Source organism: Bubalus bubalis, chromosome 21 (assembly GCF_019923935.1).
Source record: "Bubalus bubalis isolate 160015118507 breed Murrah chromosome 21, NDDB_SH_1, whole genome shotgun sequence".
Taxonomy (NCBI): Eukaryota; Metazoa; Chordata; class Mammalia; order Artiodactyla; family Bovidae; genus Bubalus; species Bubalus bubalis.
This window is the reverse complement of record NC_059177.1, coordinates 14,502,566-14,528,494: the sequence shown is the minus strand read 5'-3', so window position 1 is coordinate 14,528,494 and position 25,929 is coordinate 14,502,566. Positions and strand designations below refer to the sequence as shown.

General features: G+C 46.7%; 1 protein-coding gene across 13 annotated transcripts in view; it reads right to left on the bottom strand.

The window, feature by feature from the left end:
• Window positions 1–25,929, bottom strand: part of TRAK1 (trafficking kinesin protein 1) — a 100,844-nt gene that overhangs the window by 9,183 nt on the left and 65,732 nt on the right. For 6 of the 13 annotated variants that reach the window (XM_025272072.3, XM_025272065.3, XM_025272070.3 and 3 more), the window contains 11 exons: window positions 24,337–24,453; window positions 21,519–21,619; window positions 20,585–20,693; window positions 18,693–18,771; window positions 17,588–17,718; window positions 16,642–16,716; window positions 15,970–16,107; window positions 13,396–13,472; window positions 11,723–11,959; window positions 9,875–10,191; window positions 4,021–4,362 (listed from right to left, as the gene is read on the bottom strand). In XM_025272072.3, the coding sequence (XP_025127857.1) occupies window positions 4,021–4,362; window positions 9,875–10,191; window positions 11,723–11,959; window positions 13,396–13,472; window positions 15,970–16,107; window positions 16,642–16,716; window positions 17,588–17,718; window positions 18,693–18,771; window positions 20,585–20,693; window positions 21,519–21,619; window positions 24,337–24,453 (1,723 nt within the window). Of the gene's footprint in view, window positions 1–1,621; window positions 4,363–8,525; window positions 10,192–11,722; window positions 11,960–13,395; window positions 13,473–15,969; window positions 16,108–16,641; window positions 16,717–17,587; window positions 17,719–18,692; window positions 18,772–20,584; window positions 20,694–21,518; window positions 21,620–24,336; window positions 24,454–25,929 lie in introns of those variants that run through there. The other 7 variants (XM_025272066.3, XM_025272071.3, XR_006547393.2 and 4 more) reach the window with 4 other exon arrangements.

Sequence of the window (25,929 nt, the reverse complement as noted above, 5' to 3'; positions counted from 1 at the left end):
GACTTAACAGAGGAATAATCTCATGGCGTGGCAGACAGAACCAGAAATTCTTTCAAATGGCTTCTGGGGTATCTTCAGGAGATAAAGTGACTTTTTGGAATGCTATTAAAAAGTCAAAAGTGCAAATGTAAAAATCTCTTTGGAGTCTTAAGATGCCAACAGAGCTGGATCCCATTCCCTCTTGCCTTCTTGTCTGTCCTGTGGCAACCACCGACACGTGTGGGGAGCTGGCTTGGCTAAGTTGCCCCAAGTTCATCCATCTGGTGCTCCTGGAGCCAGTTCAAAGGTGTACTTCTCCAGGGCATCACTAGGTGGTACAACTGGACAATAAGCCTGAAACTCAGTTCCCACCCACGTGCTCCCTAAAGGGCCCTTCACTTTAGAAATGGCTGAGTGCAAATATCCGCTCAGCAGTCCACGTGGGTGCCCCTCCCAGCACTAGAGCACCCTCCTGTGGTTTTCAGAGATGAGGATCCTAGAGAAAGCGCTTTCAGAGAGCAGGCTTATTCTGGAAATTTTAAGTAGGGTTGACTCCATGCTGTTTGAGACAAGTCAATAAAGCAATTCTTCATTTTTCCATTTCAGGCTGCACTGGCTTGTTTTGCTGTGGTGTAGTATATACTTTGATGCAAGAGCACAGGACTTCCTTAACACCTCCTAATACAGGGGTGCGAGCAGATCCTGGTTCTGTCCACCATGACCAAACTCCTCTAACTGCTACACACCAGACCAAGGTTGAAAAGTCTGGCCATCTGAGTGGGAACTCCCTCAGCTCTCTAGGCAGAGACAAGAAGGAACATTCCCAGACCCAATGGTCTGTGAACTGAATGTACCAGACTTTTCCTTCCAGATTCCTCAGGTCTCGATGGCCAACGTTCCCTCACAAGCCCCTTTGGGTCCTGCTTCCCCAGTGGGACTGACCAGTGTGAGAGAATGCCCAATGGAGGCTTTGTTCACACCAGCCCCGCCCCAGAGGAGGCTGGAGTGACATTCAGTTCCTTAATCGTCTGCTTCTTTCAGCTGTTCCCTTCCCTTCAAGTAACTCGCCTGAGCAGAGCCTGTGCCTGTGTCACAAATAAGAAAGCTACAAAGGAAGCTGGTTCTTGGCTTTTGCTTCTGAGGGGCCGAAGACCTGCACCTTCAGGGATTTCCAAGGGTACTTTTGACCAAATGAGATTTTTACTTTCAACACTTACTTTAGGACCTCAGCCCCATAGATAATACAGCTGTACTGCAGAACCACTGCCAGGTAGGCTGCCATGATGTGTAGGAGTCTGTTTTAGGAATTTCTCCCACTGGAAATGGTCTCCATGTGTATGAGTATTAAATAAGCTGACCTTTACTTTCTTCTATGTTGCTTTAATCCTGCCTCTGTCTTCCCTTTAAGAATCAAGGCATCCAGGTAATTCAACTGGACTGTCCATCCAAACCACCATCTGCTGACCTAACTGTGTGATTTTAAACTCTAATCTTTAACCTTTACCACATGCAGGCTCTTCGCCACACATAAATACCTAAAATTCGAAACACTGACAGTACGAGATTATTTCTGATAAAAATACACTTTATGAATTAAAACAAAATACGTTACTGAAATAAAGTAAAACTAATAATCTAAAAGTTGTTTATCAAAATCCATTTTAATCATCTAAATTATTTACAAATATAACAAGGATTCATCCTTTTTAAAGACATGGGATTATAAAAATCAAATAATGATACAATAATACATTAAAATATATTAATAAATATTTTTCAGCACTCAAAATGTTTTCTCCGTGAGAAAGCAGGCTCTAGACAAAACTGCCTAATATACAAGTTTTCCCAATTTCCTCCCATAATACCAGTTGTTAGAAAAGAATGGTTAATCACCTTCTGTCTTCAAAGGTTCTCCCTACTAAGTCTTCCCAGGCAGATGGCAGCTCCTGGAATTGTGTTGTTTGGCAACAGGGAAGGGGAGACCAAGGCAGTGAGCAGGCCAGCCTGAGTACAAATCCCAAGACAGAGGATGCCCCAGGGCTCCCTGTGGAAGCTTATCTGTCTGCACATGACTCCACGATTATGTGCATAATGTCACCCAGGGTCCCTGGGATGATTTACATCGACTGGTGTGCTTCTTACGTTCCAAGAATCAAAATGGTCCCATCATTCCCCAGAGGAAAAACAGCCAAATCATTAGCCATGCCTTTCCCTCCTGCACAGAACTTTTGACACATCTTACTCCGAAAACAATCTCAGAAGAACCCTTGTCTAGATGATCAGACCTTCTCTAAATTCCCTTCAGCAATCTCTTTCTTTTTGGCCGCACACTTCCAATGTGACCCCTCTATAGTTCCCACTGGAGGTTTGTGTGCTCTTCTCAAGAGTTGTTGGGATAGATTTGTTCCAGGTTTGAGGAAGGAGGGAAGAAGCAACAGATATGCCTTTGTGTGTGGTTAGGAAAGTGGTCAGGACTTAGCTCCTCACACCTGGTCCCTTTGCCCTCGCTGTCCTCAGAGAGATATCTTAGCTGACTTGATAAGCTTTATTCCTTCTCTACAGTTTTTCCTCACAGCATTCACTTCTATTTCACCTGTCAGGCTGCAGGGAGGGGTCACCACACTTGACACAATGCCTGCCGCTTCAGTCACAAAATCAGCAGACACAGTGTCTCCTGCACCACTGTCTGCCTTCCAGAAGGGCACCGATGCTGACGACAAAAGGAGGTAACAAGACCTAAGCTGGTTTCCTCTTTGTGAGAAGATCCTAAATAATGAACATTTTCATTCCTTTGCACGCTTAATCTGGTAACTTAATGGCTAAAAAATAAAAATAAACCTAGGTGTTAAACAATCTTTTTTACTTGATGATACCTAAAGTTTATGTCAAAGGAAAAAAAATTTAAAGAAGAGTCCCTTGGCCACAGGTGTGTGAACTTACCCAGGGGATGGGAGACACCACCATGAACCTCAGCTCTCATCTGTTCTGTACTATATGTGGAGTGTTGTACCTTCCATGAATGAAAACTGTCAGTCACAAAGATGAATGTACTCTTCTCAAACCTGGTGACTTGGAAATGTCATTAGAATGATGACATTGGGTTAATTCTTCTTTATCTGGGTCTCTCCCCCTCAGCCCAAGCAACGAGGAGGTCCAGGAAGTCTGGGTAAATAGTAACCCATGTGATCCTGTGATCCCAGGGCCCCAAGCACAAAGCTTTGCATCCCAGTGACCCCTAGGATGTATAATTCTGCAAACTCATGGTCATAACTTTAATATTGGAGTGGGGGGAGTGGGCAGGGAGAACACAGAGATCAGGAAGGGCTCTTTTCCAGATTCATCTAGAATTCTCTCTCTAAAAAAGCTTACTAACATCCTCTTAGGGTTTGCTGGATTAAGGAGAATTGCTAAAGCACTTTTAAAAAATCCACTTTGAACACATGTATTAGCTGGAACAAAAACACACGTATCTTCACTACAGTTAGGAAATGAACAGGCTGATCTCTGAAGTGCTGTCTGAAATCCTGTACACTTTCTGGGCTTCTTCCAATTTTAATGTATCATGCAGGTAACACATTCTCTCATTAACCTTCTGAACATTCCAGCACTCAAAATTTCCCCTAAAATTGCCCAGCTCAGCTCAGTTTGGAGGTCATCAGGAGACTCGAAAAGCTGCCCATTAGACGTGGGAAGCAACCCAGAACAGAAATGGGGAGCTGATGCTCAGGACTGGGGGGGAATGACGGGGCAATAATCCACTTCTTTTTAGCAGCCTTTCCTGCTCCCCTTCAAGAGCCTGCTGGGCCATGCACCTCCAAGATGGGCGAGGAGCCGCACCCATTTGTTACAAAAGGAGGCATCAGACTCTATTAACAAACGGAACCCCACGATGGGAGTGCTTTCATCATCACCCACACAGACGAGCAGAAGCTACAGACAGAGAGCCACTACGGATGGTGCTCGGAACGGAAGTGAGAATGGCCTGGAACTCTGCCTCCGGTAGAGGTGCCAGGTTTACAGGACTGATGGCGGTGCCCTCACCAGACCCCTCCTCCTCCTCCTCCTCGGCCGCTGGCGGCTCCTGCATCTCCTCTGGGAAAGCCTGAGGCCGGCTTGGGTAACTTCTGCTGCCTGAGACAGTCACACGTGCTCGGGACCTCTCACCTGAGGTCTCTGGGTGCTGAACTGGCGTGGAGGTAGCTAGGCCTGGGAGGGAAATGTGGTCACCTGTGTCGTCTTCTTCAAAGTCGTTAAGGCAGTACACTTCGTCCAGGTCAACATCCAGTGTCCTGAAGCCCTTGGTGACCACACCAGGCCGGGGGTCCAGAATGCCCCCGAGGTGAGGCTGGGCCAACTGCTGCCAGTGGTGAAGGGTGGCAGAACCTTGCAAGGAGAAAGGGCGGGGGAAGGGGGTGACAGGAAGAAGAGAGGATTAGGACAGGAGTCTAAGCTGATGGCTCTTCACCACCCTCCAGCGCGGAGTGCGAGCCCAGGGGGCCCTGGGCGCTGTAGGTGGACTCAGGAAGGGACACCCACGGAATTGCCTTGCCCCCCTCCTGCTGTGTGTCAGGCGCCAACCCCCTTCCATGCCCAGAAGGAGCACCAATCTCAGAGCAAAAATCCATTTTTTTTAACAAAGTAAAATTAACATCATACTATGTGTCAAGGATGTTGGGTGACAAACTCTTTATTTTAAGCAACTAATGTCAACCCCCAAATTCAACACAAAATCACTTTGGACATAGAAGAGGAAAAAATAAGCACGACAAGCACAGAAAGACGGGCGGGGGGCGGGGGTGGATATGTGTGGATTCTATGCCAAGCACACAATGCTGGGAACAGGGAAGACAGCAGAAACAGAATAAGATGATGCCAAACCAATTCTAGGCACCCACAACAAGAGAAAAGCAAAAAGAAATGATCACAGCACACGGATAAATGGTGGGCACAGCCGTCACCTCCTTTACCTAAGTTTTCTGTATGCTGCCAGCAGCCTTGACGGGCTACAGGTTTGGGGAGTGGGAACTGGCTTAAAGAAATGTGATTTAAGAACATGCAAGTCCACCCAGAGGTCTGAAGCAGGGAAGCCAATCTCCTCAATGACACCAGACCCCGAGACTCAGATGACACGGTGTAAGGTCTGTAATAACACCAGAGTACGTCCCTGAGGACCTTGAGGATGGCAGGTATTCACAGAGTACCAAGACTAAGCCTTCTTAGGAAGCCTGGGCTAAGAAGTGTATGTACCGAAGAACAACATCTCAGATCCTTTAGCATGTTGCTCTGTGCCAGGATTCTGCCCAACCCACCTGCCAGAGCAACTCTTTCCCCCTTAGGACATTATTACTCATCACACGGCTCTGGTATTGGGGGTGCCCGGCCCATGAGGCTGGGCATTTTATCCCCATTCCACAGATGAAAAAGCTGGCCACACTGAAAACACGCCAAACTCAACAGAGACTTTGAAAGTGGTTCTCAAGCATGAAAATTTAAGAGCCTTCCTGCACAAATAACCTCTCAGACTGTCACTGCTGGCTTCCTGAGGGCATCCTCTGTGAGGAGGTCAGGGATCCCTCCAGGCTGCCCTGGGGAACGTCAGAAAGGGGAACTAGGGAGGCCGGGAGCCAGCAGCTCAGGAGTCAAGATAAAAGAAGAGGGAAAGGCAGGCAGGCAGTGGGGCCAGGAAGTGGTCCAGGAATGTAACTGCGCTCCCCAACCCTCTGCTGTGCCCAGTTGAGTGCACTGCCTCCAAAACACTGCTGCAAAATAATTTCTCATCGGATAGTCTCAGCCAAGGAGTCTTAAAAGGGTTTTGCAGATGGATGACTTGAAATCCACTTAAAACATAAAAAAGTCATACACACTTTGGAGTCTATCCCGGCATTAAGTGTCGCAAGTACAATAGCAACCTACTTAACTGGAATCTACTGAATAAAAATGGAAAATATTCTAAACGCAAAAAAGAAAAGAAAAAAGACCAAAGGTGCATATAATGAAATAAACCTGTCCATGGGATTCTAAGTCCTAGGTTCCATGGCACTATTTCTTAAAACGATACCCTGTACAGAGACATGTCAGCAGGGCAGCTTGCTTTATATGTATCACCTCAACTCATTCCTCAAAACCACCCGTCATGGTTAAGTATTATGACCTGCACTTTCACAGACAGAGGTTCACTGAAGTTACCTAACTTCCAAAGTCACCGAGTTAGTTGTAGCATAGCCAGTGTTCAGTGCTAAAGGCCTAGTTCTCTCCATAAACTCACCCCACTTCCCTCCCCAAACCACAGGTCTGAAAACAAGCAAGGCCGTCAGCATTCCAGCCAGGAACCTGGGCTCAATGAGAATCTGGAGGAATACACAGTGGGAGGTGGAACTTCCTCATGGGTGTCCAGGGCCTGCCAGGAGATGCAATGGGGTTTCCGGCCACTGGGGTTTCTCCTGCCACTCCTGGGGACCTCCATGCATAGTAATCCAAAATGGGCCCACTGTTTGTGTTCACTCTTCACACATCCACATTCCTGGTAACAAAATTGTACTGGGGAGAAATTTTAAACACAGAATTTTGATACCTAGCTTGGAGCAGCACAACCAGGGCTCAGAAGGAGGATGAGAAATCCCCAGGTGCAATGTGGCCACATCACCTCTACCTTTGGAAGGGGACTAAAGGCAAAGCAAACACACTGGAAAGTGAAGAACTGTGTCAAGGAAGTGCCGGGTCTCCCCATCCATCTGAAGAGGGTTCTAGACATTTACAATCCACCAGGAAAGAACTCAGTGGGGCTGGAGGTCTAGGCCCAGAAAAGAGTCCGGTGGGCCTCCATCTTCCATCTGTTTAACAGGCTGTCCCATTTTCCCCACCCTGTGCATGAGTCCAAGACACCAATGAGACTACAGAGAGTTGCTATTTGGAGTTAAATAGCCTACAAAGTACACCGAGTTATTTGCATTCCCTGAAAATGCAGAGCAAGGAAATCTAGTGAGACTACAATGGAAAGATAATGTTGAAAGATGCATAATACTTGGCTTTTTACCCCACCTCCCGCTACCATCACCTTCTCCCGCCCACATGTTAACGACGCTGGGATCAGGCAGGCAAAGAGAGGAAATGTTGTGTTCCTAGTCAGCACCAAGATGAAGGCCTATGGAGCAGGGTGTGGATAGGGCAAAAACATAATTACAGTTACTACTCTTTTCCTTCTGTGTGCTTTCTTTCCACACCCCACTGTTTTAACTAAAAGGTTTTCACGTCACCAAAGGAGAAGAAGACTCAATCCATTTATGTCAGCAGGGCACCTGAGGCTTAAAAGTTAGAACTAAACTTGCTGGATAATGGACAGCTTGAAAGCGTGTGCTTTTCCCTAATTACATATTAACTTGTTTATTTGGAAATGCTATCTGGTTATAATTAGAAAGGAAGAGCAAAATAGAGGGGAAAAAAATACTGTCCGACTCATCATTTTAATGCAGATATATCTCTTTCTAGGTTGAATGTTTTGTTTGTTCTTCACCTACTTAAAACGTGTAAGGTAAGGTGAAGAGACAAAACACCTAGCCCATCTATTTTGGCTGACACCAATGAGCAGATAGCAAGATTAATTAAACAGGTGAGGAAGACAGATGGAAGACACAGATTGGCTATCTGCTATGATCCCAGCCAACATTCTCCAGGGGCCTCACCCCAGGTACATTTACCTGGGTCACTGGAGAACACGGGAATCCTATCAGCTTCTTGGTGGTCCAATGAAAAAGGATGTAAGAACATGGCACCAGCACAATGCTGGTTGGTCTCAACACTGGTGAGGACAGCCTTTTTACCTGAGTTACTGGAACAGGGACAAGTTCGAGGAGCCTACAAGTTAATAAGTACCTAACAGATGCTGAGCATAATACAAAACACATCACATTTATTCCTTGCCACAGTCTTGTGTGGCAGGTGTGAGCGCTATTTTACAGTATGGGAAACAGGGCTCAAAAAGGTGAAGTAGCTTAGCCAGCACCACAGTTAGAGCTATAATGAACCCAGCATCAGGCACACTTCTATGTCATTACTCCCTCATATCAAATTAAACACAGTAACACAAAAAGGTAATTGCAGAGGAAGAAAAAAAGTTGATTGTATTTTAAACAGTTAAGAAGTCAGAGGACTATAAAATGGAGCCAGAGGGATAGACTCTATCATGAGAATACCTTACAGCCCATATTGATAAGATATGACTTTTTAATGGTAGTAATACAGGTTCCTGGTGAACAGAGTTCTATAGATGAAATTTATCTTGCAAATCTAATGGGATTTCTTCTTATTCTATTAATTTATCATAGAAATACTGCTATCCATGTCACAAGACTAAAAGAGAAAAGAATGACTTGGTCAAAATAATTTCTTAAAAAAACTCTTCTAAAATATGCTTGGAAAACCAGTCAAAAACATATCCTTAGATGATCAATGAAACACAAAGTAAAATGTAGAAAGCAGACAAGATAGAGATGATAAATTCCAATGACCTTTGAGAGACAAAGGAGAAAAAAGAAAAGAAAGGCAAAAAGTAAAATTCCAGAAATGAAAAATTTTATTGAAAGAAAAACAGACATAATAGTGAATCAGAAAACAATCACCAAGCTTACAACTGAATAAATTAAAAAAAAAAAGGATGAGCTATCCCTCTTCTGAAATCTAAGAAGGACCTACATTATACAATTAGAAGTAATCATGAAAAAGAATGTTTGCCCACCCTCTTCCTTCCTTTTCAGAATAGGGGACCCAGCATTTCTTGGATCTTTAACAAGTACAAGCTCATCTTACAGCATGCATCCTAACAGAGGTGATAACTCCAGGCCCCACTCCAGGGCTGAAAAGTGGTTCTTTTGGAGTGAATAACTGTACTCTTTTAAGGCACAGATACACATATAATACATAAACAGTATATCTATCACATTAAATTTTCTGAGGGGATAGATTAGGAATTAATGTCTAAAATGGGTTCTTAAAGAAGCTGAGAAATACTGCCTTTACAGAAATTTTGATTTGGCTTTGCATTAGATATATAATACAGAATTAAAATATCTTCTCAAACTCCCATAGGTTTTCAAGCTAAAGTAGGGGAAAAAATGAATATTACAAACACCTGATGGTTCTTAGCAGAGCAGTGATAAGTAAAGGGAACATACTTTATAATGCTGAAAGCAGAAAGAAAGAAAAGTGCTTCCATGGCTTTAATCATCTAGGGTGTTCCTGATACCTAAACCTGAATGGCCCCTGGAAAAGGTAGGCTTAAGGAGGTACAGAGCTCACTCTCCTTCACAGCCACCCCCTTCCCGGCCCCCAAACTGTGGAGGTCTAGAAGCCTTGCTCAGAACACACTGCATCTGAAGACAGCCACACCCTTTTTATTTGAAGATCAAAGCAGAACATGTGAGTCAACAAACAGGAAACTGCTTTCTCATGGCTACTGAATAAACAGCTTAAAACACCGTTTGCTTTGCACCCCCTCCCTGACACCTAATTTTCTGAAAAGTTAAAGCATCAATTCTCTACACTCCTCAGAGCCCTCTGACCTGACCTAACTGACTTCTGAGGATGTCAGGAGCGCCTCTGCCTTCCCTAACCGTTTGTATCTCAAAGATTCTGAATGCAAGAGAATTAGGAAACCAGCGCCAAACACGTTTTCTTTTCTTTGGCTTAGCTGATGGAGGTTAGTGTGGGCTGTATTTCCAAACCTGCAAAGGGAGAGGTGGAGGCTGGGGCCCTCAGAGGAACTCAAACCAGCAGCGGGGGTGGCTATCGCGGAAGAAAAAGGAGTAGGCGTTACAGAGGTTGCCCGCTTTCCGGTGGTGGATCAGGGACCACAGGGAGTCGCTGAGGAGGGCAAAGAGGGGCCGAGGCCCCTTGTGATCACCTTCCAGCGGCTTGACGATCTGAAGCTTCTCCGGCAGGTAGGAGCGGCTGCTGAACGACATACCGGAGAAACCGGTGAACTCAGAGAAGCGCGAGTGCGTGCCCAGGGACATGATGCTCTCGGTGGGCGTCAGGGAGCCGCTGAGCAGCTCGCCCTTCTCCGCCAGCTCCCTGAGCTTCCGCTCCTGCTCCTCCTCGAAGAACCTCCTCTCTGAGAGGTAGTTCTCCCGGCGGAGGGACAGCCGCCGCAGCGCCGTCTCCAGGTCGTGGGAGCCCGGGGTGCCCGGCGTTCCAGGCTTCTTACTCCGCTCCTCGTTTCTAGAAGGAGGGGAAACGGGGGTGAGCGCGGAGCAGCCAGCAGGGGGCGCTGGAAAAGTACTGTCCTTACTACTAGTTTCCGGGTGGCAGCTGGAACGTCTAAGGAAACCAAGGAAAGCAGCTACTGCTGCTGCTGCTGCTGCATCGCTTCAGTCGTGTCTGACTCTGTGCGACCCCATAGATGGCAGCCCACCAGGCTCCCCTGTCCCTGGGATTCTCCAGGCAAGAACACTGGAGTGGGTTGCCATGTCCTTCTCCAATGCATGAAGTGAAAAGTGAAAGTGAAGTCGCTCAGTCATGTCCGACCCTCAGCGACCCCATGGACTGCAGCCCACCAGGTTCCTCCGTCCGTGGGATTTTCCAGGCAAGAGTATTGGAGTGAGTTGCCATTGCCTTCTCCAAGGCAACTGGCTAAATGTAGGCAAAAATGGGGAAACGAATGCCTGTCCAGAAGAACAATTACCTCTGTTGGTTTTTTCTTCCTCAGGGAGGTGAGGAGGGGCTACCAAGGTGCAAGGAAAACTTGCAAACACTACATAATAAACCCAGCCCCTACAAACATCTCCCTTGTGACACCTTGGGAAGAAACCTTCTTCAGGATGCAATTCCTGGTCTCCAACAGGACAGTTGGCTCCAGGGATGCGCCTTTTTCTTCTTGAATTTAGGGATCTGAGAACTCTAAGAGAGTTCTGATCTAAGCTAGTGGTTATCAGTGTGGAGGAGGTGATATACAGGCAGGGGATTAAGAGGTACAAGTACTTTGTATAAAATAAATAAGCTACAAGGATATATTATACAACACAGGGAATATAGCCAATATTTTATAATAACTATTAATGGATTATAATCTTTAAAATTGTGAATCAATATATTGTACATCTATAACTTACATAACATTGTTCTGCAACTATACTTCAGTAAGAAAAATAGTAATAATTAAGTCCAAAAAACCCTCAGAGTTCTGATCAAGCATTTTCCAACTATCTGACTCATAGGTCAGAAAAACCAATTTTGTTAAGTCATAGGAAAAGGATGGACAATGAGGGTTGGGGTGGGGCTCTTGCAGGGCTTGAGGAGCAGAGGGAGAGACCACTGCCAAGGAGGACCCACCCCAGGAATGCAGAGTGTGGTAGGCACTTGCCAGACACGCTGCACCCTGCTTTCTGAAGCAAACCAGAATTCTGGTCGTGAGACAGAGCCTGAGTCCTCCTCAGTCTTTCAGAATCCAAGCTACAAAGGGGTTCATGAAATAAATGCCTAGCAGATATAGATTAACATAAAAAAATATTTATTTAAACTCCCCTCCAACATTTTATAGAAAAGCTGACTTCTGGCATGTCCTATTACACCCCTTTAAACTGGTTAACATGCCAGCATCAAAATAAGCATTAGCTCAGCCGGTTGGCACAACAAATTTGAGAACTGAAAGGTCTACACTTTTCAGGCCTCCCTCTTCTGATGACTGGAACTGTGTTCACTCACCCCCTACCTATCCCCCAAACAGAAAGATAAAAGTCCCCGGCTGGCTCACCCCAGCTCGGCTGACTCTGTTTCCAGGATGATGCTGTTGGTCTTGTTGTCCAGGACCACGTTACTGACGTCGCTGCCGTAGAAGCTGGACCGGGGGGTGCTGACGCAGCTGGACAGGAGGGAGTTCATGGCTGAGGACTGGTTGGAGCCAGGGATGTTCATGGGGGACGGGGTCAGAGACCGCTGCTTGACCACCTGGTTGATGTTTCTCACGGTCTCAAAGACTCGTTTCTGGTGACTAGGGAGAATGCACAACATCATCCAAGACTAAGCAGTTGTAGGAATGACCCTGGAGTTCAACCCTCCCAACCCTATTTACTGAGGACCCAACAGGCAGCAGGTCCACTGTGACCCCCAAGCAACCCGCCACCCTGTACCTTCCATATGTTTCTTAGGGTGTTGGGTGGAATTCAAGAGATTCAACGCCCACAGAATTCAAGGCTCCACTACATGGTTGTGTCCTAAAGGTGATGCTATCAAGAGTGATACTGCCTCCTACTTCCCCTAAGCTTGACCTACAAATATATTTAACACTAACTTTTGTCTCCCACCTACTTTTCTTCTTGATAGTCTCTAGAATGCAAACTTCAGGAGGGCAGTGTTTACTGCTCAGCATATAGCAGGGCTCAAAATATTTTTATAGAATAAGTCTTTGTCAACCATTCATATTTTTGAAAAGAGTAAGACTTCAAGTTAGTCTTAAATGTCTATAATGAGATGATAAACACTAGATGAGTCTCTTTTCTGCCCCACCGCCCCACTGGAAACTGCCATCTCCAAGAGCAGAACTGCACTGATGTTCACTTGTTCCCTTTTAAGGAGAAAATGGTAGGTGTGTTTCTGTAATGGCTGCTTCTTTCTGGGTTGCAAAGGGCTTCACACATGCACTGAGGTTTAGGGACACTGGTTGCTCCCGGGGTTCCAAGTTCTGTCTATGGCATTTGGATACAGAGAAAACTTGATTAAATCAAACTCCAGGTTTCTTACACCTCTAAGCAGGTCAAGTGCAAGGTCTCAAGTTAGCAAGAGAGATGATAAAGGCTGACACCCCTAAAGGTATGCAGAAAGGAAATGGAAGCCTTGCTCACACCTTCCCAAAGAGCCCTCTGTACCTCACACATACATGCATGTGTGCTCAGTCATGCCCGACTCTTTGTGACCTCACGGACTGTAACCCACCAGACTCCTCTGTCCATGGGATTTTCCAGGCAAGAACACTGGAGTGGGTCATCATTCCCTTCTCCAAGGGATCTTCCTGACCCAGGGATCGAATCCGAGTTTCCTGCGTCTCCTGCATTGGCAGGTGAATTCTTTACCACTGAGCCACCTGGGGAGCCCTTCTCTGTATCTCATACTGCATCCTATTTTTCTTTCCTTAACAGATGTTAAAAATATTTTAAAGTAATGTTTTCCATCAAAAAGAAAGATAAAAGTGAGTGGGGGTGTCAAGACAGAGCCTGTGTGACAAGAGATGGGAAACACATCTGTCCTTCCCCAACTTTCCACAAGTTCATAATATGTATTTAAAACCCAACCAGAGGAGCCAGTTGGAAGGAGGATGTTGTTGTTGGCTTCATTCTCTAACTTCCCTTAATCTGGATCATCTGTGGAAGGACCATAGTGCACTTTGGTGCCCATCCCACAGCCCCTGGGAGCTGAGAACCAAGGCCTTACGCGATGTCTGGCGACTCCGACTCTTCCAGCTGCAACTCCTTGCGCATGGTTCCCTCGATCTCCGCCGCCAGGGAGTCCTGGGAAAAGCCGGGAGACACACAGCGAATGAGCAATTCAAGTGCTCTGTCTCTGGAAGAGAATATGAGTATGTGGCCCCTGCAAGGGTGGCCAGAGAAGAGACAGCAGCCAGGTGCTCCAGGGGAAGGGAGACGAGAGCAGGTAAGCACATGGGGAGCTCCGTCCAGCCCTTCAAAAGGGGACTTCAGAGTAAAGAGTCAGGAGATGAAGGAGAAAAAAAAAAGACAAGCTAGTGGGAAGTAAGGTCCGAGGGTGGAGGCAAGGAGGGGAGTGCTGGACGCTATGGATTAGGCGATGAAGCATCAGAATGATGTTTATAAATGAATGACATAATCAGGATTAAAGAGGAAGCCAGATATATCGAGTTAATTACTAAAATGTTAATAACAGTAAGTGTGACAGAGTAACTGGTAACAACTGTCGCTCTGAGCGGGGAGATTAGCACAGGTGGTATTTTGGGACGTCTGTGGCAACTGACAAGTGCTATTATGATAAGACCTGTGAATGTGATGGATGACAAAGTCCCAGAGATGACTGTGCTGCTGAGCTTGTTACCGCAGCTGCTGTGGTTTGTTACCTACCTTCACAAGGGAAGGAAACACCAAGTGCAATTAGGGATTAATGAACATAAAAAATAAAATCTTCCTCTGAAGTTCACAGGCCCCCTGAATCCTATCTGTAGATCCCAGATTAAGAACTATTGCCATAAGGTGAGAGAACTGGGGACATACTTGAGAAAAACTGCTACTCACTGTTTTATTCAGCAGTTAGAAGGGGCTGGGAGCAAGGGAAGCAGATCCGAGTGTTCTGCTCCAGAAGCATGGGCATGATGCAAGCTTTAGATTGCCTTAAATACTTTTCATGCATAATGCACTTTATAAATAGCCGTCTTCAAAAACTGAGCTCTGCCAACAGCAGAAAAAGGCAAACAAAAGCTCCACCTCAGCAAATAATAAAAGCTGAAACTCAATCTCTCAAAAAGAAATTCATGTAGACCTTCAACTCAGCTTTCCTTATGGCATGGTTTAGTTTTAAAATACGTCTGTCCTTGAGAGCGGGGAACGCAGGAGGGTGAATCCCAGGAATACAGGAAACAAGATGGCCCCAGGAGACGAGAAGCCAGGAAGAAGGGGAAGCAAGGCAGGGGATATACAAAGCCACATGGGGCGTCTTTGAGCCGAGCGTAGTGAGTGCGAGATCAGTGGATTCGGGGGACAGAATGTCCTTGGCTGCCTTCACTGGGATCACTGAATCACCCATGTGCTCCTGGGAAAGGTGACTGTTGATGTTGTGTCTTTCTTTTTGGTTTTGCTTAGATTTCAGTCAGGCTGAGAGAGAGTTCCAGCCTGACTTTATATGTGAAATCAGAGGAGAAAAAAGGAGACTATGATTTAGGAAAACTGGGCCAGACGGCAAGGGTTAGGGATAACAACATCAGCAATGGGGTGGGGGATAGGGAGGAATAAGAGCCCCGAGTAAAGGCCAATTCAAAAGGGACCAAGTTTCACAAATATTTATACAGCCCTCCATGCCTGTCTCATTTTAGGGGGCTTTTCCTCAAAAGTTATTCTCTTCTCAGAGAGAACTGGTATTTCATCAAACCATTGAAACAGAGCCTGGAAACTTCTTGGTGGTTGGTTTTTCAGTCTGTTGATTCAGCCACCCAGATCTAATGTCTAGTGAGGACCTGTGACTCTACCACATGCCAAGCACTGTGCCAGGTACAGAGTATTAAAGAGAGGGAAGGAGGAAACAGCAAATAAGACACGGGCCCCCACCTTCAAGGGGGTCCTAGTTTGACAGAAGAAGATAAAATGAGAAAGTTCCCCAACCAAATATTACTGGGAAATGACCAGCAGAGGGGCTCCACCCTGTGCCACCCAACCACCCCTACCCTGGGAGAGGTCAGCCTCCTGGAAAGCCCTCTTCTCAACCACTTTCCCCTAAGGTATAAACACGAAACAGATCAGGCCAGAGCTAAAAAAATAAGATTGTGGAGAAGTAATATAAAAAATATAAAAATACTGCACAGAACACAAAGGGAAATATTTTTTCATATTACAGATACCAGAACCAGTTGGGAGAGTTGTTAATAAGCATACAAAGAACTAGTAGAACCATAAGGCAACCTAAGAATTCTGGAATGCACTTGTGAGGCCCAAATAGCACATACTCTACAGAAAAAAATAACGTAGAAATAGCATCTTCCAAATATCTGAGGTGCCTACAAAATCCATTTCCTACCAAATTTATCTTCTAAGGGCAGGGGTAAAAAAGATAGATTCAGAGGGATGGAAAATAAAGAACCAACTTGTCTCATGTGGTTTAGAAGCCACTGGCTGGGCTCACAAGCCCTCAATTTGGATCCAGATCCAAGCTCTAAAAGAGAGAAGCCAGCCACCCGTAGAGACTCAGCTCCAGACCTGCCCTCCTCCCAGGAGCGCCTGCTAGCCTGAGGGTGGGAGGCGGGTGGCCAGGCAGCAGGTGGGCACTCACCATGGGAAACAGGCCCAGCGAGTGGTAGCGCCGGGACGTGGTGTTGGGCATGGTCTTGTTCCGGAGGTTCTTGAGCTCCTCCTGCGCCTCGTGGAGCATCTCCATGCACTCCGCGTACTTGTCCTCCAGCTCGCGCAGCTGCAGGAGACCAGGAAAGAGCAGAGAGGGCTGGAATGGTGAGACCAGATACCTCCCACGAGCCCGGAAGACCCAGGATCACTAACAGATGTCCTGCCCCCCCAGCAGGACCAGCTGTCCTGTGGCCTGAGGCCAAACAGTCCTCAAGGCACAGTTTTTCTAGAACTTGGGGCAAGCTTGCAGACTCAGAAATCTCCTGAGACAAAACAAACGAGAGGGCAAACCATCACTCCCTCATTTCCTGCCACATCTTTGAATGTGGTTCCTTCTGCACACCATGTTCGGTGTCCTCTCCCTTATTGGAATGTTTGTCAGGAGCCCGTGCACGCCAGGCTCCAGGCTGGTGAAGAGCCCAGCCTCCCAGGTGCTCGTGACCAGCGTCAGTGGAACTGGGAGCTGCCTTAGGAATAAGCATGACATTCAATTCATAATCAAAACGGTCGCTAAGAAGGATGGGACCCACAGCCTGTCAGAGGGAGGCTGATGCGCCCCAACTGGGATGGGGGCCTTATGAAATGAGGGAGAGCCACTCACCTCGGCTGTGAGCTGCCGCTGAGCATCCTTGGCAGCCCCCAGGTGCTGGACGAGTTCTTCATTTTCCACTGCACACTACAGCGTGGCAAAGGGAAGTCAGCTTATCTTTTAAGACACTTAGCAAAGTCTAACATTTTCCCTCTTATTAACTGATCCATTATGATCCTATCACATATCCACAAGGAGATTTTTATCTTATACTGGAGTAAAATTTTGTCTTTCCGTTTTGAAGGCAACGTCTTTCCTGTGTCTGTATTCATTCCCTATTGCCCACCTCCACATCCATAGTTGGGCTTCCCTGGTGGCTCTGGGAAGAATTCTGTAAAGAATCAGCCTGCCAATGCAGGAGATGCGGGTTCGATCGCTGGGTCGGGAAGATACCCTGGAGAAGGAAATGGCAACCCACTCCAGTATTCTTGCCTGGGAAATCCCCTGAATAGAGGCGCCTTGGTGGGCTACAATCCCAGAGTCAGAGATGACTTAGCGACTAAGCAAGAACTTCCATAATCACAGCTGCTTTCTGGAAGTCTTTCACCTTGGGGTTCTAGCAAAGGCCTGACGTGGAAAACAATTGGTTTTTTGCTGCTTCATCTTAAATCAAATGGGGACATTGTTCTGTGCAGAACATACAGGTGCCCTGTGTAAGGAGAAATGCTAACCTAGATGATTTATACCTTAAATTCCCAAACTCTCTATTTATAGCACCTTTACATGTCTTAATGAATTCTATTCATTTGCAGATTTTTCTTAGGAAAATAGATAGTGATAAATATAATCCCCTTGCCAATTCAGGGTAACCAGTTTTATGCTATTGAATCTGCTAAGCTTTAGCAAAAGTTCTCAATGGACAGCACAATTTCCTAAAATATGAATCCAAAGGGCACTGTCTTTGGGGTAAATGGCCCTCTTCTTGATCTCAGAACTGTCAGAGAAACAGAAGCCTTACAGCTTTCGCCTTCTTCTGCAAATCAACTATTTGGGAGAGGAGGTGTGTGATCTCTTCCTGCTGGCGAGCAGCATCCTCTGTCTTCTTGGCCAGTTCCTCAGAGATGCTGGCAATCTGTACGTTGGCGTCCCCTTTGACCAAGAAACAACAATCACAAGAAACAGAGACAATGGTTTCTTTGTGGTTTGTACAAGGAAAAAAAAAAAGTCATTATTACAAGACAGGGGGAGAAGTGGAGAGGGTGCATGACGATGAGCTTGGAGGGAGAGTCCCCATCTTCCTCAATGGGCTTGGTCTGTCCTGAGGAGGAACCAACCCCTAGCTGTGGCTCCCAGGGTCAGTATGGGAGCCTCACCTCACTGCCTAGAGTCACCACCCCAGAGAAAATCAGGCAGGCTTTGGCGGTCAGCCCGGAGGCACCACACTAAACAGATGGCAACTCTGACCAATTCCACGTGTTCCATACAAACACATCACCAGTGACAGGGGCTCCTGCTGCACTTTGTTCTAGAAAGGAACTATTGTGTGCACAACACAATTCCCCTGGGCGTTTTCAGCCCATATTCAGAGCCATAACTCATTTTACTAGATTTAAACATAGGGTGTGTTTCACTGATACTTTGCTGACGCTCAAAATATTCTGTTTGCCCTTTTGTCTGATCTTAATGTGTAAACTTATCATGGAGAGGGTGGGGGAAGGCACATAATATTTGCAAAGCTGAGAACTCTGCCTCAAGGTTCACACATCAAATGACTAGAAAGTTATTTTTCCACACCTCCAGTTCAGGACTCTAAAGCTGGACCTAATTTAGCCATTAAGTAACCAAGATTCCTGCAGAAAGCCAAAATGAAAATTAGATAGCCATTTTGGTGAGAGACTGAGTATGTATGGCTGACAACCTCCCACCCAGTTTGTCGTAAATGAGGGTGAGGGGTGTCACACAAGATCAGGGGAGGCCTCTAGTGTTCAGGAAAAAAATGCTAATGAACCCAGGCTGGCAGGAAGACCACATTCTGTCAAGTTTTGCAAATCCATCTGGTCTTAACGACAGCCGATGGGAAAAGTAAAAGGTGGGGGACAGGAGAGGCAGGGGGCGGGCCATACTCAGCTCCTTCACACAGTCGTTGACCAGCTGCTGCTCTTTTTCTTCGTAGGTGATGGTCTCCGTCTTTAGCTGGCAGGCCTGTGGACAGGGCTCAGGTCAGAGGCCCCGCAGTCACACCTGGACAGGCCAGGTGAGGCAGCAAGGGCTAACCTGGGTCTGGAATGCTGCCCTTCAGCATCTCCCCAGCTGTCACCCATTGCGCCCTCAGATACAGAAAGTCAATCCCAACCACTAGAGGGCACCACGCAAAGCACTTACTGAAACTGTGAGCCCCTCTATTAAGTCCACTTGTCTATTCATGTGTGTCTGTCCAGGCTCACAGTCACGGATCCCTTTGTGACCCAAAACAGCCTATGTCACATCCCTGCCTACAGTGGGCATTCTAAGGATAAGCCCCACAATAAGAAGCGTTAACAATTATCACACCTGCTATGTGCTAGGTATGGTCCTCTGAGGTTCACAAGTGGGAATCTGTCCTGCTGTTTTCAGGGGAGCCAAAACAAGATACAATATGAAAGCATTAACGTTCAGAGACCTAGGAGCTATGCTTGGACTCTGGATGGCTTTGCTCCTGGGTGTAAAGGTGGGAAGACAGAGATCTGAAGGCTCCAAGAAAATGCCCCAGGTAGAGAGGTATCTCTGAGCTCTCAGGTCCTGGCCCCAGAGACATCACCATCCTAAAAGCTAGGTGGAAGAGTCAGAATCTATGGCTGGGATCAGATTCCCTCTGCTTGCTTTACGTGACAACTCCAGCAGAGGGCCCACGGACTGTGCCTGGGGCCAGAGCATTTACTTAGGGTGGATGCTGGAACTCAGCATGGGGAAAATTGGACTGGAGTCTTGGTTCAGCTGCTGGCTGGCAGAGAAAGCTTGGGTAACTCTCTTGATCACTCTGGGTTTATGTCTCTTATCAGTAAATGAGGGGCTGAAAGAGGTGAGGGCTAAGAGACATGACCCTTTTCTCAGGCATAAGAGCATCTTGTTAAGCCCAGACATGAGGCTCTTGGCAACAAGAGAGGCAACTTCAAGGTGACAGGTGGTCTGCCATACTGAGGGACTTTGGGGAGCCCTGGGCCAGCTTAGGTGAGCTTGCAGCTCAAACTTGACAAACCAAGGGCCTGATAACAGGGCTGAACCAAACCTCTGGCTGGAGAGCAAAAGCTCACTGATAATTAAACAAAAAACACTAAATCTCCACGTATCTGTGTTTCTGGATAGGGGCAGTGGGTAAAGGGAAATTATGTGGGTTTAAAGTCACAGACTTATAAACCCTGGCTTTGTTGTTCACTAATTTGCAAAATCTTGGGCAATCAAAATACCTAGCAGCCTGGGTCCTGGTTTTCCCAATGTTTTTCCAGCCTTGTTATGAAGACATTATTTTTTTAAAAGAAAGCAGGCAAAGTACCCACCACAGTGGCTAGCCAATCAGAAATACTCAAAAGCACGAGTTCCCAAGTTGCTTCGGCTCAACCTTTTAAAGTCAGTTGCTAAGAAATATGTCTCCAAGTTCCCAAGTACTATTTTCTTTGAGCACACCAGGCCTCCGAGCTGCTTCTATATCCGAGCTGGAGACCACCGGAGCGAGGCCCCACCTTCCAGAAGCTTTTGCCCTAACCGTTTGTGAAGGAGGAGGGTCTGCCACTCTTACCCGTCCTCACACTGCACAATTCACCTGTCCGTCTGCCGCATGCAGGATGGTGTGTGCTGCCTGGCTCATAAATGAGGCACGCCCGCTGGGCACTTGGTGTGGCCGTGACCCAGGGCCAGGTGGCCCTTCCACAGACCGTCACCCTTGAGGACGGCAGGGCTGTAATCACGGCTGTACTTGCCAGATAAGCACGCAGGGCCACCACCTTTGCAGAGAGGGGACAGGGCAGGGACTGCACTTCACCTCAGATCGAAGCACAACGTTCTCCTCTTCAAGGTCCTTCAGCTTCTTTTGCAGAGAATCCAGATGGAAGTAATTCTGGACAGAGGAGGACGACTCGTTCCTCTTCAACCTGGGGGAGAAAGTCCACTTCGTAGGGAGGGAGACACTGCCTCCCACCACCTGGCAAACCACACGGCAGCACACAGAGGGGCTTTCAAGGAAAGCTCGCGAGGGTGTGGGTGTGACAGTGGTCCATCAGGCCTCTCCCTCGCCCCCAGGAAAACAGCACAGCTCACATCACTTCAGTCCCGCATCCCTACCCTTGGCTGCCACCTTGCCTCAGATTTCTGGGGAACCAACTCTATTTCAAGCCTGCACAACTCTGGGATGCCTTCTATCTGTCAGGAACTATTTTAAGTACTCTATATGTATGAACTCATTGAGTGCTCACAGCCCCAAGTACTAAGTTACTATTATTATCCCCATTTTACCAATGAGGGGGGTAAAGCACAGAAAGGTTAAGTAACTTGGCCATGAGCACCCAGCAGCCAGAGCCAAGATCTGAACTCGGGTCATTGGGCTCTAGAGTTCATGCTCCTTATAGGAGACTCTGCTGACAGAGAAGAGGACCCCAAGAAGCCCCCACAGCACTGCTGGCCGCCCCCACCTCCCGTATTCCCTCCAACAGCAGAGCCCAGCCTGTTACTCATTCACAGCCAAGCCTGATCAATCCACACTGACAACTAAGCTGTGAAAGACCCAGGAAGAGGAAAACTAAAATCCCATCAGAAAAGCAAAATCAATCTGTCTGAGGCACTCAGATGCTTGGCCTGGAGAAGGCCGAGGGCAGCTGGCTTGTGCTGCCAGTGAAGGTGACCCTGTCTGGGCAACTCCAAGGTCATGGACCACAGCCAGCGGTGCTTTGGCCTCTGCAGACAGGCCCTCTGTGACTTACGGGGTGGAGCACACAGATTCCGGCTCACTCTCCTCCGCGGCGCTGGTGTAGAACTGAAGCAACTCATCCTTCATGGACAGTTCATGCCGGAGCTGTGACACCTGCACAGACCCGGTTGAGGCCCATCACACACTCTCCAAACAAGACAGCATCCCCACTCATGCTCAAACACTGCCTGCCCGGTGACAACATTTTAAAATTCCTCATTCAAAGTGAAGGCACATCATTGATTTTGTGCTATTCAGGGAAAACAAAGGGTTGAGTTGGATCCTATCTAAGAAACATACGATCAATTACTTTGTGGCAAAAAACCCCTCCACTTAAATTTGTAGTTTTTACTCTGGTATGGACAAGAGGTGAGAGGGGACGAGAAGGTGCTAGAATGATGGATGGGGTGGGGGTGGGGAGATGAGACAGCATATGGGCTTTGCAAGTAAACAGATGACAACTGGGAAGACACCCAGAGAGGTGGACCGTGTTATCAAATGAAGGAAGTCATTTACTTCTGCCTAAACCAAATCCCACCTCAGATCAGGAACCTGGCGAGGCCAGCTCTGGGTGGGCAGTTAGCTAGGTGGGCAGCAAGCTGGTCAGCCCTTGTTCTTCCACCTGGAAAATCTCACAGCCCCATGTTGTGACCGCTACACCCTCATGGGAATTCTGGCCAAGCATGGCCAGATCTTGCTTTGCACTCAATGCTTACAAGATAGGAATTCCAGATACAGGAATAAAAGAGGCAACCATCAGGAACTGGCCATACCAACTACTGCAGGCACGGTTGTACAAATCACACTTATTTATACTTCAGGTTTAAAGTAAACAAACCTGAGTCATAAAATTGTTCACCTGCCCTTTCACTATTCAGCACTGATGAACAGGCAACCAGCAGGAGAATTATAATTCTTTTCATTCTTTCTAGTTTTGAATTTGATTTGGGTTCTATAGTTTATTTCAACTTTTCCTACATAACACAGTAAATATATTTTATCTTCCGCGGTAAAGCCAGTTTTAGGTGCTTAAAGGCTTCAGCTTCAACACCTAGACATCATTTAATGATGTGCTAAAGGAAATCAGTTTTCAAAGTGCAGGGTTCCCCAAAGAGAGAAAGGCACTTCCACCCTCATAGGGCAGGATGTGCTCTGTGGAAGGTGAGGAAGCCCCAAGCAAGGGCAGCAAAGTGGAGAAACAGCACGTGAGGGCAATGGGGAACCATTTCCTAGTTCCTGATGGCATGTCTCTCTGCTCAGAAGGGGCCAAGGAGGGGGGCAGGCTAACCTTCTTTCACACGTGGAAGACGGGGGATTCAGATCAAGATGCTGGAGGCGGGGAAAGCAAGGGTTAACTTTACTTCTTATACCTTATCAGTATCCTACCTCATCATCTTTTTTTTCATTTTTTCTATTTTTAAGAAATTTTTCTTTGGGGGATAATTGCTTTACAATGTGTTGGTTTCTGCCACACAACATCATGAATCAGCTGTATGTATACATATACCCCCTCCCTCCTGAGCCTTCCTTCCACCCCACTCCCCACCCCACCCCTTTAGGTCACCACAGAGCACCGAACTGAGCTCCCTGTGCCACCAGCAGCTTCTCACTAGCTATCTGGTTTACACACAGTATTATATGCGTTTCAGTGCTACTCTCTCAGCTCATCCCACCCTCTGCTTCCCCCACTGTGTCCACAAGCTCATTTTCTAAGTCTGCATCTCTATTCCTACCCTGCAAATAACCTACCTCATCATCTTTTAAAGAGAACCCAGGATTAAAACCTGTCTTTATACAATGCTGTATGTCAACTGTATCTCAATAAAACTGGAAGAAGAAGAAAAATCAGTAAAAATGACAGTAAACCCTTAAAAAACTTTTTCTTACCTAGTGGCCACTCTATTTCATCATATGAAATGATGATTAAACCAAGACAATAGCTGGGAATAGCTTTAATGAGGACTAGGTCTCAGTACATCTTAGGGACATGCATGAGAGCATCCTTTCCCACAAGGAAAGTTTCTGATAGGAAATAAGGGAGAAGAAATGAGAAGAAGGGAAGCAAATCAGAGTCCTCACAGTTCAAATGCCCTGTTCAAAGGACAGTCAAGATGATGGCAAAGATGCTACCAAGTGGGACCTGGTTCTAAGTTTCTAACTCTTGCTGCAGCAACCCCACCTGACCCTGCAGCCTTCCCCCTCCATCGACACCACAATCCTGCTGGAAAACCAGGGCTGCTCTGCTGTGACCTCAGCCCCCAAGTTCCACATAAATTGTTCACAATGATGGGGGCTGATGACACCAGCCGGGATCTGTATCACTGAAATGGTAGGGTTTCTACCATGAAAACAATGGGCTACTTTTGGTTTTGTTTTACAAACACAAAATTATACACTGTACTGACGAAGGGGCCATCACTGCCTCGCTCTGCGGCATGGTTGGCCTCCGGCTGCGGTTCCTTCTCCTCCCACCCACACCCACCCCGGCTCAGGGAGCCCCACGCCTTGCTGGAATAGCCTGTGTGTGCTTTCGCCAAAGCTCTGAGTACCCTTCTCAGCCCACACGGTGATCTGGACTCTTGGAGGATGGGGACTGTGACTGGTCCATACTGTGGGCCTACTGACCACACGAGGGCGGGTCCAACTTGGGCCATCCCATCCTCATTGTCAAAAGGCGCAAATGATCAGAAGAGGCGGCAGAAAGTCAGCCCTCTGTGTCCGGGCTGGGCGTTCCCCAACAGGACCCTGTTGCATCATCACTTTCTTTGGCTGTACCCATGGCACCCAAGCCCCTGCAGACGGCTGTCCTGCAGAGGCCGCCAGCGCCTCACCTCCTCCCTGATATGCTCCACCTGTTCCTCCAGCAGCTCGTTCCTCTCGGTTAGTGTCTTGTTCTTCTTCAACAACGACTGGCCAATCCGAGCAGCCAACTCTAGATCCCGCTCTTTCTGTGAGAGACAGAAGCGAGAACAGAGATTGAGAAAACCCATGCATCCAGCAGGAGCCCATAGGACTCCGTGTCAATGAAAGAAAACAAGGGCGTTTAGCAATAACAATGGATTACTGGTTCACCATCCATGCACTGGCCTCTGATACATGTTCAAAGAGCAGCTCACTCAGTGACACGGACCCCAAACAATGAAAAGGAATGTTCCATCTAATGAAAATAAGTCTCTCCCTGCAGGAAAAAAACATGCTTCCCAAAATCTTTCTATGCAACTGCTTTTGGTCTTCGTGTAATCATTTGATAACCTGTCTTCCTACCTGTGGGCTGGGCTACAGTCTCATGAGTGCCCAGCACAGGGAAACACTCAGAAACTATTTACAGGATGAATGAGTGAATCCAGAAATTCCAAGTGTGCTAAAATAGCCAAGGCAGCCTCTTTGGCATACTTCAATTAAGATGGAATTTACTGAGTTCCTTAGATTCACTGCGTATGCTACAAAAATATTTAAAGTGACTCTAAAATAGAATACAGTTATTTTTTTTTTAACTTATGGTTACTTAGACTTTATTTTTTAAAGAAACAGTTCTAAGAATGGAGAAATAATGCATAAAATCACCCTACTTCAGAAACAAAGACTGTTGCAGACACAGAATTTTCTGTTAGCTCAGCAGTTGACATTTAGGGCACAGCAATGCACAGAGGAAAATCTTTAGTGGCATATAAAGGTCCAGCTGGGTTTATAGGAGGAAAGCTGGCCCCTGACAGTGGAGACAGTGGGGTGGATGCCATCACCAAATGCAGACTTATTGATCCTTGCTGATGAAACCCCTGGCCACCAAGTGTAGATTCACTCACTCACTTATAGGTTGGCATGGGGAGGAGAACTCTAGAAAGTGAAATCCTCTTAGAAGTCTATGCTAATTATTCTGCTCATTTGGTGTAAAAAAGCCGAAGACCAGGGACATGCAGTTTGAGCAGAAAAAAGCTGGGGAGGAGTCCTAGCTTCTGATAACCAAGTGACTTTATGGTTTACACTTAACAAGGATCCTCTAGATCCATTCTTTCCAAACACAGATTATAAATCATCAGTAGGTTGAGAATCATTCTAGTCATGGCAACTGACATTTTGTTTTAAACAACATTCAACAGCACAGAACTGACATACCAAGGTGCATTCCACGAAGGAAAGTTATTATCTCATGTTTAAATGTCACTTGTCACGTATTTACCTACAACCTAAGAGGCACTTCTTAGAGTAGGTACCTGTCCAAAGTTTAACTGCTTCATGTGAACTGTTTTATCCTAATTAATTTGAGAGTCTGGGTTCTGGTTGAACATCCCTGGGGCCTCGTTCCCTTGTCTGTGAGAAGAGGTCGGGTGGAGGCGCAGACTAGCTGAACGACTCTTGCAAAGAATCTTCCAGCTTTATGATTCATTAAGTTGTAAGACTTCAAAAAACAGCTTTTATTTCCAACT